General features: G+C 42.3%; 1 protein-coding gene across 3 annotated transcripts; it reads left to right on the top strand.

Moving 5' to 3' along the window:
* Positions 1–3369: 3369 nt before the first annotated feature.
* LOC109885444 (heat shock protein HSP 90-alpha 1) lies at positions 3370–16385 on the top strand. 3 transcript variants are annotated; one of them, XM_031800463.1, is made up of 12 exons: positions 3370–3618; positions 4883–5032; positions 5239–5349; positions 11903–12161; positions 12276–12409; positions 12750–13076; positions 13270–13435; positions 13601–13791; positions 14573–14720; positions 14816–15084; positions 15303–15636; positions 15878–16385. In XM_031800463.1, exons 2-12 carry the CDS (start codon positions 4883–4885, stop codon positions 15985–15987), a joined length of 2199 nt encoding a protein of 732 aa, XP_031656323.1. In that variant the 5' UTR covers positions 3370–3618; the 3' UTR covers positions 15988–16385. The 3 variants fall into 3 exon arrangements, with proteins under 3 accessions (XP_031656323.1, XP_020332878.1, XP_020332881.1); XM_020477289.2 differs by lacking the exons at positions 11903–12161; positions 12276–12409; positions 12750–13076; ... (4 more) ...; positions 15303–15636; positions 15878–16385 and adding exons at positions 5753–5886; positions 6062–6370; positions 6470–6635; ... (3 more) ...; positions 7719–8052; positions 8291–8747 and having other exon boundaries at positions 3389–3618; positions 5239–5605; XM_020477292.2 differs by lacking the exons at positions 3370–3618; positions 4883–5032; positions 5239–5349 and adding exons at positions 9181–9404; positions 11352–11501 and having other exon boundaries at positions 11792–12161.
* Positions 16386–19355: the final 2970 nt, after the last annotated feature.

Genomic DNA, 19355 nt, shown 5'->3' on the forward strand with positions numbered 1-19355 from the left:
TAGACCGAGCCTGGGTATTAAAGCCAACGCGCACCCATCTTGGTACTCCTCCTCCGTAAAAAAATAAATTAAAAGAAGATTTGGAAGTTATATAAATGCTTGAATAATGTTTAAATTCATTTTTGGTACGTTTATTATATTACAGACACCTTAATACATAGTTTTAAATTGTATAATGTGAGCTAAACATTTAAAATATATATATATACAGTACCTGTCAAAAGTTTGGACACTCATTCAAGGGTTTTCTTTATTTTTTGAACTATTTTCTACATTGTAGAATAATAGTGAAGACATCAAAACTATGAAATAACACATATGGAATCATGTAGTAACCAAAAAAGTGTTATATACATCAAATATATTTTATATTTGAGATTCTTCAAAGTAGCCAACATTTGTCTTGATGACAGCGTTGCACACTCTTGGCATTCTCTCAACCAGCTTCATGAGGTAGTCACCTGGAATGCATTTCAATTAACAGATGTGCCTTGTTAAAAGTTAATTTGTGCAATTTCTTTCCTTCTTAATGCGTTTGAGCTAATCAGTTGTGTTGTGACAAGGTAAGGGTGGTATACAGAAGATAGCCCTGTTTGGTAAAAGACCAAGCCCATATTACGGCAAGAAAAGCTCAAATAAGCAAAGAGAAATGAGAGACCATCATTACTTTAAGACATGAAGGTCAGTCAATCTGGAAAATTTGAAGACCTTAGAAAGTTTCTTCAAATGAAGTTGCAAAACCCATCAAGCGCTATGATGAAACTGGCTCTCTGAGGACAGCCACAAGAAAGGAAGACCCAGAGTTACTTCTGCTGCAGAAGATAAGTTCACTAGAGTTACCAATCTCAGAAAATGCAGCCCAAATAAACGCTGTCACAGAGTTCAAGTAACAGATACATCTCAACATCAACTGTTCAAAGGAGACTGCGTGAATCAGGCCTTAATGGTCGAATTGCTGCAAAGAAACCACTGCTCAAGGACACCAATAAGAAGAAGAAGAGACTTGCTTGGGCCAAGAAACACGAGCAATGGACATTAGACCAGTGGAAATTTGTCCTTTGGTCTGATGAGTTCCAAACTCTGTCTCTTTGTGAAACGCAGAGTAGGTGAACAGATGATCTCCGGCATGTGTAGTTCCCAACGTGAAGCATGGAGGAGGTGTGATGGTGTGGGGGTGTTTGCTGGTGACACTGTCAGTGATGTATTTAGAATTCAAGGCACACTTAACCTGCTTGTCTGACCTGGACTCCACAATCACCTGACCTCAACCCAATTCAGATGGTTTGGTATGAGTTGGACTGCAAAGTGAAGGAAAAGCAGCCAACAAGTACTCAGCATATGTGGGAAATCCTTTAAGATTGTTGGAAAATCATTCCAGTTGAAGCTGGTTGAGAGAATGCCAAGAGTGTGCAAAGCTGTCATCAAGGAAAGGGTGGCTACTTGAAAGAATATAAAATATACTTTTTTGGTTACGACATGATTCCATATGTGTTATTTCATAGATTTGATGTCTTCACTATTATTCTACAATGCAGAAAAAAATAAACCCTTGAAAGAGTAGGTGTGTCCAAACTTTTGACTGGTACTGATAGAGCATGCGCTCCTCAGTTGAGACCACAACCAACGCGCTAAAAGCTTCAATGTGTTAATACTTCAGTTTAGCGAGAGAAGTGAGGAATTTGGTGAGGCAAAATACATTTATAAACCCTCAACAAAATGCATGTGATAGTTTGTCTAGGTAGCAAAACGTTCCAGTGGAATTGCATGGACACATACTTTCTTATTGTGGAGAATTCGGTCCTTGAATCATGTTTTACATACGATATTGAGTCGTTTCATCATACCATCCAAAGGCAGTTTATGAAACGTGAATGAAACTGTGTATGATGTGAAACCATCCAAAGGTAAGATGAAATGGCTCAATATCGCCATCTGGTGGCCTTTAGGCTAGGTAGACCATCAAGCGAAAAACGCTCGTGAATGCTGCAAATGTCGAAGTCGTTCTTAAAAAGTAATCCTTCAATTTGGATATGACCATTTTACAATTGTGAAATGTATATTCATGTTGTGGATATTCATATTTAATTAATTTGATCGAGCCTACTACATTATTTTCGTCTGTAGCCCACTCTTCATCCATGCAACATCAGATCTCTATTTTATCTGATCACAATTCTTCTGAATTGAAAATAACTCACAGGGAACACGTCTAACCCAAATGTAAGGATACGCTTGAATTAATTACATACGTTTATTACCATTCAAATTGCATACTCGAGTCATCCAGTCCCAATCATCAGAGTTGCAAGTGATTACATGTATTCCTTAACATTCATTATTTGTCCGGTCCATAAGTTCCCCATATCATGATCTGAGTCAAAAATTGAATTGTATGTCTCCTCTAGCAGTTGCCTCTCAATGTTTCCAGACATCAGGGGAGATGCAACTTCTCCAAACAACTAGATACATACTGCTTTACTCGCCTGTTGCTAATAGTGCCATCCTCTGGGCAGTCTCTGCTCAAACACACATGCCGGAGAATTCTGGTCTTTTCCATCATTTTCTGTATGTTCATGATTTGACATTTGTCTTACCATGATGACTGCTAAAAATTAAGGCACGAGTTGCATCGTACTGCATTCTCCATTATATACATTTTCGAATTTCAAATCAATCAAATCAAATTGTATTCGTCATGCTTTCGTAAACAACAGGTGTCAACTAACAGTGAACTGCTCACTTACGGCCCCTTTACAACAATGCAGAGAAAATAGCCTACTCATGTTCCACTCAAACAAAATCAACATATTCCACATCTTGTTTATATCATCATTATAACTAAATCAGCAGTAGTGTCACCATTAGGACACAAAAAAGGCCCTCTTGTTGAGGTAAAACCACGCAAAATGATTTATTTCTATAGACATGCATGTGTATTAAGGATAGACAGGATCAAAGACTGTGGAAGTAAACTCTGTAGCCAATCTCCCAACACAGGCCTGGAACTGAACCATTACTCTAACACATCAGCTATTCTTTCTCAATCTCACTAGCCAAAAAAAGACTTGTTGCCTGTTATCTTTTCGGAGGCCTTCTGCCCTGCGTCTGTCTGTCCGAAGGGTTCTGGTGGGAGCAGGTGGTTGGAAAGGCTATGGTGGGGCCTGCTGGGCCAGGCCTGACAGACGCTATCACGACGCCTCTGGCCCCTGAGTGACAGGCACCCCTTGTGACTGTGCTGCCCTATAAGGACACATGTGGTTTACGGCGACAGACCCCTCACAGCTCTCACTATCACCCTCACCCTACTGGTCCTTTCTTTAGCCCCCCCCCCCCTTACTCTATACTGTAGTGGGACTGGGCATTCCTTCTGGAAGCTTCTGAATGGGAGCTTCGAGAAAGCGCCTCTTGTATAAAAAGACAGGAGCAGGCCCAGGGGTCCTCAGATACAGCGAGTGAGAGGACATTCACCTGAATCCATAGAGGATTAGGACCAGTGAAATACAGAGATTTAAATACTAGATTTGTCTGCAAAGGAACAGCAGAGACGCTCTGAGATTCAATCTACAGTGATCAGAAAACGCCAAGTGAAGCACAGGAGCACATTCTTATCTAGTCAAGGTAAGAGGGAGAGGGAGAAAGATGAAAGGCAAACCAAATTAATAGTTACTTGCAACTCAGGAGTGTAAGGAAGGTCAATAGAAAATATTATGGATATACATTATGCATTAATTTTATAAAGGTGAAAGACCAGCAGGAAACAAGCAGCCTACAGTATGTTGGTACTCCATACGGAATAATGTATACCGGGGAAGAATTGAACCGTATTCATCTGAAATAGCATTAAATCAGTGGGGACAATTTAACAGACCGTTTTCCTGGGTCTGGTAGAGCCCTTTGTGTGAGCATGCTAGGAGATGAGCACATGGAATATGACCCTGGTTAGAGGGAGAGAGAGACATGGCAGCTGAAGAGAAGGACGAGAAGAGAGGCTTGGCAGTCGGCACAGAGAACAATTACAATCAAGTTACCTATAACAAGTTATTAAATAATGCATTTACCAGACCTCAAAGTATCTTAGACCAGAACCAATATGACTAATATAGTCAGTTTGAAGCGAAGGGCAATGATGGATTCATAGATGCATTGATCTGGGAAAAGTAGTTTTATGAAGCCTTGATAATTTTTATGGACAAGATGCTGCTTTAGGAAAAAGTGTCTTCAATGGGGAAGAATGTTAATGGCATTTGATGAATACTTCTCAGTATATCAGTGCTTTAAAACAATCAGGACTTTTAAGAGCAACTATAATAGTTTTGCTGAAATTAAATAACACACAAAACCCTATAGTAGATTCCATGCTGAAGACATAATAAAACTCAACATTTCTCTATTCAAGACAAAAGTCTTCACATGGCACCACTACAGCTGTTGGCAAGAGGGTGTGAAGATTCTGTAAACTCCACCCTCTTTTCAAATGGCAGAGGCCTTGATTGACAGATGGTGCCTGTGCAACAGGAGCCTCCAATGGAGGGCTGTATAACAGCTGCCTTTCTTCCTCAGCACTTCTATCTCTCATTGCCATGTGGCTGACTAGACTTGAGGCTGACTAGTCTTGAGGCTTTCAAGAAAAAATCTGGTGTCTCCAGATGTTAAAAGCTTTAAAAAGGCAACATTTCCTTCAATGAATATTTGTAAGCTACTATACGTTTTATTTTCTTCAATTGCGCTGAAGCAAGACTTATTGCAAAATGCAGCAAAAAGCCTAAAGTGCTTTTAAAACGCATGTCTTCTGAATAGCCTTAATACAAGGATATTCAGCCATTCTTAGGATAATAAAAGTACAATTAAAGATCTTTCAATGTCTGCCATTTTGTTTCTCTAGATGCCAGAGATAGCCAGCCACACCATGGAGGAGGAAGTGGAGACCTTTGCCTTCCAGGCTGAGATCGCCCAGCTGATGTCCCTGATCATCAACACCTTCTACTCCAACAAAGAGATCTTCCTTAGGGAGCTCATCTCCAACTCCTCAGATGTGAGTAGATTAATCATAATGCTGAATTGTCCCATGTAACATTTTACCTTAGTAACCAACCACTCATACACTGCACTCTGAGCCAATAGAGAAAACAAGTATATAGCTCAGAGTTAGCATGCTAACCACCTTGTTAAATTAGCTCAAGCTATCAACCAAGAGACTTCTTTTTACCATTGTGACCTCTTTTTTTAATGTTCTGACAGGCTTTGGACAAGATCAGATACGAGAGCTTGACAGATCCCACCAAATTGGATTCCTGCAAGGACCTAAAGATCGAGGTCACCCCTGACCTGCGCACTCGCACCCTGACCCTGGTTGACACCGGCATCGGCATGACCAAGGCCGACCTGATAAACAACCTGGGAACCATCGCCAAGTCTGGCACCAAGGCCTTCATGGAGGCCCTGCAGGCTGGAGCTGACATCTCTATGATCGGGCAGTTCGGTGTGGGTTTCTACTCCGCCTACCTGGTGGCTGAGAGGGTGACTGTCATCACCAAGCACAACGATGATGAGCAGTACATCTGGGAGTCTGCAGCTGGTGGCTCCTTCACTGTCAAAGTTGACACTGGTAAGCCTTTTCAACAGTATTGATTAATATGCTACTACAAACACATTTCTCCAATACAACACTATAAACCCTCTTCCACACAACAATGTCATTCTAAAGGTAGTAAGCCTAGATCCAATGTGTGAGTCTGATTTGTCCGACCTGAAGGTGAGTCCATTGGCCGTGGCACCAAAGTGATCCTGCACATGAAGGAGGACCAGTTTGAATACTGTGAGGAGAAGCGCGTCAAGGAGGTTGTGAAGAAGCACTCCCAGTTCATTGGCTACCCCATCACACTCTATGTAAGTTCTAATAGAGCTCTATATTTCTTTAGTCGTTACAAAATATTGGGGAGATTAACTGAAATATACTGTATAAACTAGGAAAGTAACCTTTCGATAATAGTGGACCCAAACATTGCTCCCTATAGTAGGCAATTCCTTAAAACGTTTTAATAACATGAACATTTTCATCAAGGTGGAGAAGTCTAGAGAGAAGGAGGTGGACCTTGAGGAGGGAGAAAAGGATGAGGAGGCTGATAAAGATGCTGCAGCTGAGGACAAAGACAAGCCCAAGATCGAGGACGTCGGCTCTGATGAGGACGAGGACACCAAGGACAGCAAGAACAAGAGGAAGAAGAAGGTCAAGGAGAAGTACATCGACGCAGAGGAGCTGAACAAGACCAAGCCTATCTGGACCCGTAACCCTGATGACATCACCAATGAGGAGTACGGAGAGTTCTACAAGAGTCTGACCAACGACTGGGAGGACCACCTGGCTATCAAGGTGAGTCTATGATAGCAACCCGAAAACTCTTGATCCAACCTATGAATTAATATATTATTAGGACTGTATGAGTCAATGTTTATCTTTTTATTCCCACAGCACTTCTCAGTGGAGGGCCAGCTGGAGTTCCGCGCTCTGCTCTTTGTGCCCAGGAGGGCTTCCTTTGACCTCTTTGAGAACAAGAAGAAGAAGAACAACATCAAGCTGTATGTGCGCAGGGTCTTCATCATGGATAACTGTGACGAGCTGATGCCAGAGTATCTCAGTGAGTACTGTTCCTTAAAACCTTTCATGGATACCTCCTGAGCACCTACCTCAAGCAGGACTTCAAATGAAGCTGTAAGTAAGATGTCTGACCAATTGTCTCGGTCGTTCTCTTCAGACTTCATCAAGGGTGTGGTGGACTCTGAGGATCTCCCCCTGAACATCTCCAGAGAGATGCTGCAGCAGAGCAAGATCCTCAAGGTGATCCGCAAGAACCTGGTCAAGAAGTGTATAGAGCTTTTCATCGAGCTCTCAGAGGACAAGGACAATTACAAGAAGTTCTACGAGCAGTTCTCTAAGAACATCAAGGTACGCTGTTCCTCCCTTTGAAATGGCTTTTCCAAGGTACTACAGATTTTCTCCCAAACTTCTCCTTCTCTTTTTGAGGGAGCTTTAGCTTTAACATCTTCCATCGTTGTGTACCTTTTAGCTGGGAATCCATGAGGACTCTCAGAACCGCAAGAAATTGTCAGACATGCTGCGCTACTACACCTCCAACTCCGGTGATGAAATGGTTTCCTTGAAGGACTACGTTTCCCGCATGAAGGACACCCAGAAACACATCTACTACATTACTGGTGAGCTTCCCTACATTTTTTCTCTCCATTATTTTTCCTTTGTTAAATCAATGTTACATTGAAAACTTGAGAAAGAAACAGGGCAATCCAAATGTAAATAACTGTGTATCCTCTTCTAGGTGAGACCAAGGAACAGGTCGCCAACTCTTCCTTTGTGGAGCGCCTCCGCAAGGCCGGCCTGGAAGTGATCTACATGATTGAGCCCATTGATGAGTACTGTGTCCAGCAGCTGAAGGAGTACGATGGCAAGAACCTAGTCTCTGTGACCAAGGAGGGTCTGGAGCTGCCTGAGGATGAGGATGAGAAAAAGAAACAGGAGGAGCTGAATTCTAAATTTGAGAACCTCTGCAAGATCATGAAGGACATCCTGGACAAGAAAATTGAGAAGGTACAAGCACAATTTACCTGAACCTAATCCCTCTGCAAAGTGTCTTCACCTTTTAATATCAGACCACTTACAACAATCGTCACTATGACTACTAATCATCTTTTTTCAATATTGACAGGTTTCAGTGTCCAACCGCCTGGTCTCCTCCCCCTGCTGCATTGTGACCAGCACCTACGGGTGGACAGCCAACATGGAGAGGATCATGAAATCTCAAGCTCTCAGAGACAACTCCACCATGGGCTACATGACAGCCAAAAAGCACCTGGAGATCAACCCAACCCACCCTATTGTCGAGACTCTGAGAGAGAAAGCTGAGGCCGACAAGAACGACAAAGCCGTGAAGGACCTGGTCATCTTGCTATTCGAGACTGCTCTGATGTCTTCTGGATTCACACTGGACGACCCTCAGACCCACGCAAATCGCATCTACAGGATGATCAAGCTTGGCCTGGGTGAGTTGATCAAGCTTATTCGCCCTCAGCTTTTGTCTTGGTTGATGGGATTGAAAGTCTCCTCCTAGAGCAATATACAGTCAGGGCTGCAAACACCAAGTAACTGACATAAATATCATGGTAGTACAATGGTAATGAATATGGATGTAGCTTTTTCCATACTTTGGCTGTCTGAATAGCAGTTAGTACACCAACTGAAGATGGTTTTCTAATGTAGGCTATTTCTTCCCATCTACAGGCATCGATGATGATGATTCAGCAGTGGAGGACATCCTCCAGCCCAGTGAGGATGACATGCCTGTCCTGGAGGGAGATGATGACACCTCTAGAATGGAGGAAGTTGACTAAAGATATGACAGAAGTACATCATTTTATTTCTGCCTTTTAACTCTTTATTTTGTAATATTTTTATTTAAGTAATATTTTTGTTTGTCCCAAATAGACTTTCCAATTTACATTTTCCATGACTGTCGAGCTGTGGAGAAAGTATTGTATTTAATCAATCATAATTAATCACTACCATAATCATATAGTATACCGGCTGCCTATTCATATAGTATACCCTATTCAACTGTACTTTAATAATAGGCTATTTAATGTCAAATCAACAGGGATTTGACTTGTCTTTTTGTAACTGTGAGCTATTTTCTATGAAAAACGACAAGATTTATAATAAAGATGTATTTAGAAAAATATCTTACATTGTCTCTTTCTGGTTGATGAATCCTCTTTTTCAAATAGTCTGGATTATTGTGATGTCAGCCATGTTTATAATTCAACACAATTTAATATCTCAGAGATGGATGAATGGACTATTTATTTTGCATCACCTTACCCTCTCCTAAGTGCTCCCTGTAATGACAGTATTTCACATCTTGTTTTCTTGTGAATTCTTTTGAGTTATCATGATGATGAACATGTCATGATATTGCCGTGGAAATTCAACACAGGAACACTATATTGGTATGTACTGTACCAATGACTGTTTGTTTATATGAAGGTATTAACCCTGATTTTAAAAAATAAAATACAAAATGAACCCTGATATCGCCACGCCCATAAACCCGCCTTCACAGAATTGAATGCCAGAGGGGCGTGGACAGAGTTCTAGCGTTTGATTGACATTCCATCGCTCCTCTCAGTGCACACACTCATCCTACACACTGTAGAAGCACAGTTTTGGAAGAGTCCAGACGGTTCTAGAAGCTGAGGATTTCTCGAAGACACCCAGCTGGGATAAAACCTTGCCAGTTGTCCTCCTCTCCCCATCTTTGGCGTTAGCTGGCTGGGTTGTGTTTGGTCAGGAACCAACTTCTGAAGAAGAGTACAGGGACATTTCCATCCACAGTAAGGTAAGAAATGAAATAACATTTTCCAACAGTAAGATGAGTGTCACTCTCCAAGTCATACAGTCAGTGGTAGTCCAGTCTATTAACGAAATATATAGATTATATTTAATTTCTTTGCCATCAGAAAAATCCACCCAAAACATTATTTTGTTGCAATGAATTCCATTGTACTTTTCCTAATTTCCTTACATTATTTCAGCATAGCCCACCATCCATACGTTTGCGTTCATTATATTATGAAGCTATAAAACCTGCAGTATATCCCGTCATGGACCTTGACTGTCTGTCACACTTTGATCATTTTCCGAAAATGATTTTCATTCACTTTACTAAACAATAACTATTCATCACTATTTGGATAATATTTCTTCAAGAAGGACATTCATAAATATAAACATAACTCGTTATAATACACAGTCGCGAGGAGGAGATTGCGATATGATAGATAGAAACGGATTATGCGCTGGTAGGTTCTAGAATCATGTTATTTACCGTACCAACCGGCAGGTGGAGCATGTTTGTCCGATGTTACTTCAAGCCACGTGCTTTTCTGTCAGATTACACTGAGATTTTACGATGAATGAGTTTTATGGGATTATATTTATGACTATGTGGTCGTCTCACCTTGCTATCTTTAGATGAATGCACTAACTGTAAATCACTCTGGATAAGAGCATCTGCTAAATGACTAAAATGTGGCAAGGACCTGTGGCTTCTCTGCTGATGGTTTGCATTTGGTGGATTACAGTCATGAAGTCAATGCAGCTGTGAGGAACAGAGAGGACAGTCTGTCACACACCATCTGTCTGTTTTAAGCTATAAATCCCTTAAAGAACTCCATGCAGGTGCACGAGCTAGTGTGCACATTAAAGGCCCAGTGCTGTCAAAAAGATGATTTCCTGTGTTTTATATATATTTCCACACCGAGGTTGCAATAATACTGTGACATTTTGAAAAGGACGATAATTCCCTTTTAGTGTAAGAGCGGTTTGAAAAGAACACCTGACATTTCAGCCTGTTTTGGTGGGATGGAGTTTTGGCCTGCCTGGTGACATCACCAGGTGGTAAATGATTTAAGATGCAATATGTAACTTTTTGGGTGACCTGACCAAATGCATATAGAAATGTGAGTTAATGATCTGAATTTTCATTGAAAGCAAGTCTAAGAAGCGGTAGATCTGTTCTATGTGCACTATTGTTATGCTTCCCTAAAGTTTAGATTTTGCATCTTACTTTTGGTTTTGTACACCAGCTTCAAACAGCATAAAATTGTTATAGAAAATATATTTCACGGCAGTTTAGTTTGTACAATGATTCTCGACACTACTTGTCACATGAACTGAAATTAGCTAAACTATTTTAATTTTTGCAACCAGGAAATGGTTCAGTGATTTCTACATAGTACACCTTTAAAATAGTCCAATAAGAAAGAGACTTCCAAACCTCTCTGCCAATCATGGCTAGTTTTCAGTTTCCCACTCAGACCACTCCCAGACAGTCCTAGCAAAATTCTTGCTTGAGAAAATAACTCTTTGCTAAAAAGCTGTTTTTGTTGCTGTTTTCAATTAAAATGGTTAAAAAAAATCACAGTAAGGTACTTACTTATTTGATATTGAGATTAAAATGACTGCATTGGACCTTTTTTTAAGTCTGAAACACAAATGTCAGGTCCAGCCATGTCTTATGGTTTGGAGAACTAGTATTGTGTCAGTAACATCCCTACTAGCCACTCAATGACTGCCGTTGACCTGATGGAGCTGTCTGGACTGCCATGACCATACTGACACACAGTGGTTCATTTGGGGTGGAGTTGAAAAATGTGTTTTTGACAGTGACGTCAGATTGCACAACTTCGGCTTCACTGACAGTCCAAGGAGTGTTGCAACCCGTCAGAAGACAATCTGGCGTGTTGTGTTGTCTCCTTCTCAGAGTGTGTGTCTGTCTCCACAGATGCCGGAAGCCCATGACGCTCCGATGGAGGAGGAGGCAGAGACCTTTGCCTTCCAGGCTGAGATCGCCCAGCTGATGTCGCTGATCATCAACACATTCTACTCCAACAAAGAGATCTTCCTTAGGGAGCTCATCTCCAACTCCTCAGATGTGAGTACTTCAGACACCACAAGCACTTAGACTTCTTGGTAGTTTAGTATTATTTGACAATTCATAAAATACACAGGCATTTTTCTTACATTCCTAGTTCATTGCACCACTATTAAGATTTGAAGTATCTTTAGATTGTTTAAATTCATATTTTATTAAACACAAAATATTGACGTAGCCTGCAGGATACATTTACATATAATTAAGAGTTTTGTTAATATTGTGCTGAGGTCGGTGTGAAATCAAAATTCAGATGTATTTAGACCTATTTATTTTCAATCGACTACTAGGCTCTGGACAAAATCCGCTATGAGAGCCTGACAGACCCGACCAAGATGGACTCTGGCAAGGACCTGAAGATCGAGGTCATTCCCAACAAGGAGGAGCGCACCCTGACCCTGGTTGACACCGGCATCGGCATGACCAAGGCCGACCTGATAAACAACCTGGGAACCATCGCCAAGTCTGGCACCAAGGCCTTCATGGAGGCCCTGCAGGCTGGAGCTGACATCTCTATGATCGGGCAGTTCGGTGTGGGTTTCTACTCCGCCTACCTGGTGGCTGAGAGGGTGACTGTCATCACCAAGCACAATGATGATGAGCAGTACATCTGGGAATCCTCTGCTGGTGGATCCTTCACCGTCAAAGTCGACACATCAGGTAAAGACAGATTATAGTTTTACAGTGAACTGTACCACTTAACTCTGTTAAGACTATTTTCCTGGTATGGTCTGTCCTAAACGCTGACTTGACTCCCATGTCTCTCTCCTATAGCTGAGTCTATTGGTCGTGGCACCAAGGTGATTCTGTACCTGAAGGATGACCAAACAGAATATTGTGAGGAGAAACGGGTCAAAGAAATCGTGAAGAAGCACTCCCAGTTCATCGGATACCCCATCACACTCTTTGTAAGAACTAGTAGGCGTGAGTGGATTAAATTGTAACTAGTGTGAAATCAACCCCTAGATGTAGTGGGAACTCCACTGAGTGATTACTATGTTGTTGGAAGTACATCTCAAGGATCCTTTCAGATTTGCATAAGAGGTCAAGGGGGTAGGAAGAGATTTCAGATTGGACAAGTAACTGTTTGGACGATAAATTGATGCTGATAACATTTTTCACTTTTTTAATTTTTATATCAAATGTGAAAGACTCAGTGAATGAAATATTTCTACCAACTACCCTCTAAAAATAACTTACTGTACACCAACTCTGTCCGCTAACATGCCCATGATCCTCTCTGTTCAGGTGGAGAAGGAGCGCGACAAGGAAGTGAGTGATGATGAGGCGGAGGAGGAGGAGAAGGAGAAGAAAGATGGGGAAGGAGAGGAGGACAAACCTGATATCGAGGATGTAGGCTCAGACGAGGAGGATGACCATGATCATGGCCACGACGGCGCATGTGGGGACAAGAAGAAGAAGACGAAGAAGATCAAGGAGAAGTACATTGACCAGGAGGAGCTGAACAAGACCAAGCCCCTTTGGACTCGTAACCCTGATGACATCACCAACGAGGAGTACGGAGAGTTCTACAAGAGCCTGACCAACGACTGGGAGGAACACCTGGCTGTCAAGGTGAGGATATTCTTTTTATATTGGCCAACAGAATACATTTCCACACTATTTACAAAGTTTCACTCTGATTTGTAAAGTCATAGGTAGTACCAATATTGGTCATTTAATAATGCTTGAGCTAATTTCATAATGGCATACAGTGTACATGAAGATTTGTTTTAGTTAGTTGTTGACCTTCTGTTTTCTTCTACAGCACTTCTCAGTGGAGGGCCAGCTGGAGTTCCGTGCCCTGCTCTTTGTGCCTCGCCGTGCGCCCTTTGACCTCTTTGAGAACAAGAAGAAGAAGAACAACATCAAGCTGTACGTCAGGAGGGTCTTCATCATGGACAACTGTGACGATCTGATCCCTGAGTACCTCAGTAAGTCAGATAGAACTGAAGTAGATGCTCACATAGAGCAGGTCTGTGAATGATTAACACAGCTATAGTCTCATCTGACCCATATTGTCTTGAAGTCCTCAATCAGGACTTCAAATAAAGCTGTAAGTAAGATGTTTGACCAATTGTCTCGGTCGTTCTCTCCAGACTTCATCAAGGGTGTGGTGGACTCTGAGGATCTCCCCCTGAACATCTCCAGAGAGATGCTGCAGCAGAGCAAGATCCTCAAGGTGATACGCAAGAACCTGGTCAAGAAGTGTATAGAGCTTTTCACAGAACTCTCAGAGGACAGAGAGAACTACAAGAAGTACTACGAGCAGTTCTCCAAGAACATCAAGGTCAGTTTCATACTAATGTGACACTGTAAACATAGTAATAATGGATTATATTATTTATACAGAGCTTTTCACTAGTTTTCAGACAATTGATGTGTAACAGCAGCACCCACCACATGGGTGGTACACGGCAACCATTTTGTGCCAACATGCTCACCACACATTAGCTATCATCATTGTAACATTACCTTCAAGGTCAGCCTGAACTAAATCTAGGTTGCGACAGTCACCTTGTATCTAGTGGTATAATAGGATGCAGGAGACAATCTAGGTGGATACTATGTCATATACCCACCTGTTCTTTGAAGAATCATTGGGGAACATTCTGAAAGGTGTAGCTGTAGAATGTTCCACTAACCTTTAACTGGTCTGATCCCCTCGCCATCTTGTCTCCTCTAAACCTGATATAAGCTGCTTAGGGCCCTGTCGCTCAGAGTGCTCCTTACTGCCATCTTCTGTCTTTCTGAAGTGGGTTTGCATGACTAGGGTCAGCCTCTATGGCATATTGTTAGTTCTTGCATAAATCTTAAGGTAGGCCTTGGATTCCAAGTTAAAACAATCTGCAGGGGGCGCACCTTTCATGTCCTCCGGAATTCTGTGAAATCTGGCTCTATTCTTAAAGGACGTTTACCTTACTGACACAAGGCAACAAACAAGCCCCTTCTAGATATCATATTTGTCAGAACTTTGGGTTACTTCCTGGAAAATGTAAAAGTCTCGTAATGCACCAAGATACTTTCTGGGTGACTTGTTGTTTAACTTAGATCTGTGTTTTCTTTCCCAGCTGGGTATCCATGAGGACTCTCAGAACCGTAAGAGGCTGTCAGACATGCTGCGCTACTACACCTCAGCCTCGGGGGACGAGATGGTCTCCCTGAAGGACTACGTCACACGCATGAAGGACACCCAGAAACACATCTACTACATCACTGGTGAGGAAACACTCCTCACTGTACAGCCCAGTTCATAGGTTGTCAGATGGTAGGAACCTGTTTGCTCAAGTTTCTTTACCTACTGCATGTTCCAGGCGAGACCAAAGACCAGGTGGCCAACTCCGCATTCGTGGAGCGCCTTCGCAAGGCTGGCCTGGAGGTGATCTACATGATTGAGCCCATTGATGAGTACTGTGTCCAGCAGCTGAAGGAGTACGATGGCAAGAACCTGGTCTCTGTGACCAAGGAGGGTCTGGAGCTGCCTGAGGATGAGGACATGAAGAAGAGACAAGAAGAGCAGAAGTCTCAGTTTGAGAACCTCTGCAAGATCATGAAGGACATCCTGGAGAAGAAAGTTGAGAAGGTGAGGACGCTTAATCACACTGCTTACAGATATCATGTTGCTGAAGAGGTCCTTTATGATAAGGCAAATGTCAGGAGGCTTCACTTTACCTCAAAATGTCACCAATAAACCCAACTTTATTTACAAGCTCACTGACAGTACAACAATTGCCTGATTCAATGCTGTTCTGATCATCTTCCTAATAACCAACCTATCCTATCCTCCCCCCCTCCCCCCAGGTGACAGTGTCCAACCGCCTGGTCTCCTCCCCCTGCTGCATTGTGACCAGCACCTACGGCTGGACGGCCAACATGGAGAGGATCATGAAGGCCCAGGCCCTGAGGGACAACTCCACCATGGGCTACATGGCTGCCAAGAAACACCTGGAGATCAACCCAGACCACCCCATTGTGGAGACCCTGAGGCAGAAAGCAGAGGCTGATAAGAATGATAAGTCTGTGAAGGACCTGGTCATTCTGCTGTTTGAGACGGCTCTACTGTCCTCTGGGTTCACCTTGGATGACCCTCAGACACACTCCAACCGAATCTACCGGATGATAAAGCTAGGCCTGGGTTAGTTGATTTGCTCAAACAAGGACGATGTTTGTGATCAATTGTAACCCCTTTGCCTGTAGTCCTTTTGTGTTTTCTGATCTGAAGGACCCATGTTGGTGTAATCAATAAGGTCATATTGTCTCCATCTAGCCTTCCATTATGCTATACTTAACATTAAGTGGCCTAGATATGAGAGAGAACCTTGTTAAAGCTTCAGTAACTGACCGTGACTCATTCCTCCCCCTCTTCCCCTGTCCAGGTATTGACGAGGATGAGCTGACCCCTGAGGAGCCAACTTCAGCCCCCATCGAGGACATGCCTCAACTGGAGGGAGATGAGGATACATCCAGGATGGAGGAGGTTGACTAGACCAGCTTGCTCAGCTGCTGTGTTACAGTAACTATGGCAGTTAGCTTTGGCACTAGTAGTGTTGACAGGACGAATTTGTTTATTCATAACCCTGGAATGCCTCCCCCTTGCCCTCTTACTTGATCCAAAATCCCTTGACCCGCATTGACCACATGCAGTTCAGATTAATTCCCCTAAATGTTAAAATCTTTTGAAGAAAAACAAGAGCCTGTTAACACTTTTTTTCTTTTCTTTTTTTTTTGTATCTTGAATTGTATCAAGCATTTTTGTATTTATTGACATTCCAATGTTATTTTGTGTGTTGACTGTATGACTTGACTGTAAATATCTTCTCGAATTGATACGAACTTCAAATTTTGGGGACCCAAAAAATAATAAAGTTTACCACGTTAACCAATTGCATTGCTTCATTTTGCTATTTGTGTTTTCGAATAAAATTAGCTTTTCTAGCGGTTTAGTTGGATACTGTACAAATACTCAAGTTATAATGGTGTACAGCTTCTTCTGTCAGTAGGGTAAGTTGATTTAAAACCATTATATTCAGCATCCTGCCATCAAGGGAAATTAGTTATTTCTTACTTTTACCACTTTTTCTCCTCAATTTCATGGTATCCAATTGGTAGTTCGTCTTGTCTCAAAGCTTCAACTCGCGTGCGGACTCAGGCAAGATGAAGGTCGAGCTGTGTATCCTCTGAAACACAACCCAACCAAGCCGACACTGCTTGACACAATGCCCACTTAACCCAAAGGCCAGCCGCACCAATGTGTCAGAGGAAACACTGCACCTGGCAACCATGTCATTGTGCACTGCGCAAGTACACAATGGGATAAGGACAACCTTGCTGGCCAAACCCTCCCCTAACCCGGATGACACTGGGCCAATTGTGCACCACCCCATGGGTCTCCCCGTCACAGCCAGCTGCGACAGAGCCTGGACTCAAACCCAGAATTTCTAGTGTCACAGATAGCACTGCACCACACGGGAGGCCATAAGTATTATTTCTAACAAAGATGTCTACATATCTCAATGTTGTGTATCCCTGGAAATGATCAAAAGTCATTTTAACATTACAGTTTTGAAAACCATAGCTTGTCCAAAAAACGGGTCTCCTGGCACAACTTATCCCAGGACTGGGGTAAATTGAGCCACGGTACAGCATAAGTTAGGCCACCTACACATTTCTGTACTGAATTAAATATTACCACTCTTTAAAATATTTTCTTTATTTCCCTAACTCAATTCAACACAATCACAAGTGCTTTTTTGTCTTAATAATTTTAAACATATTTTAACACAGGCATAACACCTTACACTTTACTTTTTTAAAACACTTTAAACATGATGCAGGCCCTGTTAACTCATATCCCAAGTGATAATGCCTTGAATTATCCCTTGGAAGAAAACATTTAAATTTGCTCAACTTGCCATTGGCTTACACATTTTCTCAATTTACCCCAAGGCCATTGGCTCAACTTACCCCAAGGAAAACATTTTGACTAAATTAGCCCACAAAGCTACAAGGATGCACTTTCATGCTAGATTTAAACACCTCATATTGAAACTAATAACCCAACTGATGAAAAAAACAACCTTAAAATTATCTACTTTGGTTTAGAGGTTTCATGACACTTGTAAGACAAATTCATTTGACTTGGTGAAATTTCTTACCACTTTCTCCATGTTTCTTCCTCCACACATTCCATGAAATGACCTCTTAAATATTTGGTCAAATTATTAATTATACACTTTGTGGGTGTCTCAACTTACTCGTTTGGCTCAACTTACCCCACTCTCCCCTACTGTGCTGACAAATACTTTGCATTACAATCATTGTCTACGATAACAATTACACAGTTGCATAGCCTATGAATAGACACCACGAATGGAAGGAGAAGAACTCCCTAATCAGAATAAATATGCAACACAACATTATGCACTGTCATGGCATCTACTATGCTATCCCAAACAGACTAACAGAGATAGTTGGCATATTAAACATGATGAGGAACTGCAATACTACTACCAGCTACATACTATTTGCTATTTGTCTCCAGCAGCTGAAAATGTAAAAAAAAGTTTAACCATACAAAAGAAAAACTGCTATGTACCTGCCATGTTGGAGTAGGAGCCAGATAGACACCCATCCAACCTAACTGATGTCAAACATCTGCAGTTGTAGCGTGTTTTGCCAGCAGGGCGGTTGCCAATGGGTTGGTGTTCCCATGCACACTCGAGCACTGTCTGTTAATTAAAAAGAGATGTCTAGTCGCCTGACAGTTAGCAGCCTAATATATCGGCGAGGATAGGCGAAAATGTTCTGATGATGCTTCATCCAGACAAGTTGTGAGACACAAAGTTCTATGGGCAGAGTAGCCCACATTTTGGGAGCATGTAGAGGCCAGAGACAGACAGACTAGTGAATTACAGAAGTTGGGTATTGGAGAAAGGCCATCAGTGAATGCTCTGCAAGCAGTACAGTGGATGAAGGCGCGGCATGAGCATGGTGAACAGAATGCCATGGAAATGGCAGCGAAGAATGAGAAGAGCTGGCTGCAGCGGGAAGATATGTGTTGATGAAGAATGGCCAAGTACAAACTGTATTCTGTTGTCTCTGATGGCTCAGATTTTTAACCTGATGAGAGTGAGAATGGATGACCTGTGGTGGCAGGTGTGGTGAAGCCCTCCGAGGTCCAAGCCTTGCCCCGATGGTCATCCAAAGGATGATTCCTGCCTTTTGGCTGATCCATATGTAGTTTCAGGCTGGGTAGAAAATAAGTTGTGTACTGTTAAATCTGTGAAGATAGCTCAAAGATGACTTGTGACTTTTGTCCAGAGGTAGCGGGCTCTTCTCATCACACGCCTAGGAACAAGACCTGTGACTTGCTTTGTTCTCCAGAACAGGGCGCCTTTGAAAGGAGTGATTACTGGGTTGGTGTTAAGTGTTGAGATGCAGCAACTGAAATTGAAAATTCCCTGTCTGTGACACCCGTCGTTTGGTGCGACACGGTGGCGAGCATGGTGAAACGGAGAAGACATCATCTATCCTTTTGAGTTGTGTAGTATTGGTGGAAAAAAAAATGCCTCAATTGTGGGGGTGCCGATGTTGCTGGGGATCAGAAGTGCCCAGTGCAAGAGAGACAGGTTGAGGTTGCCAGGGTCAGAGTAGAGGAGAATGTGTCATATGCTGAGGCAGTGAAGGATGAATGGTCAAAGGTGAGCAGTAGGCCTAGGCCCATACAGTGATATGAATTTGTGCTTCAGTGAGGTTGGCTTCTTTGCAATCTTTGCCTTGGTTATCAACTGTACCACAGAAATGGAATGTAAATCACAGAAAATAGATGCAGAGCCCACATGTTTTGAGCCCCAC

This window comes from Oncorhynchus kisutch, linkage group LG21 (assembly GCF_002021735.2).
Source record: "Oncorhynchus kisutch isolate 150728-3 linkage group LG21, Okis_V2, whole genome shotgun sequence".
Taxonomy (NCBI): domain Eukaryota; kingdom Metazoa; phylum Chordata; class Actinopteri; order Salmoniformes; family Salmonidae; genus Oncorhynchus; species Oncorhynchus kisutch.

Bases quoted from the DNA above. Each gene is read 5' to 3' on its own strand.
- LOC109885444 (XM_031800463.1), top strand. From the start codon at position 4,883: ATGCCAGAGATAGCCAGCCACACCATGGAGGAGGAAGTGGAGACCTTT. The intron at 12,162-12,275 runs GTAAAGACAGAT...TCTCTCCTATAG, and splicing joins CGTCAAAGTCGACACATCAG to CTGAGTCTATTGGTCGTGGC. The intron at 14,721-14,815 runs GTGAGGAAACAC...TGCATGTTCCAG, and splicing joins ACACATCTACTACATCACTG to GCGAGACCAAAGACCAGGTG.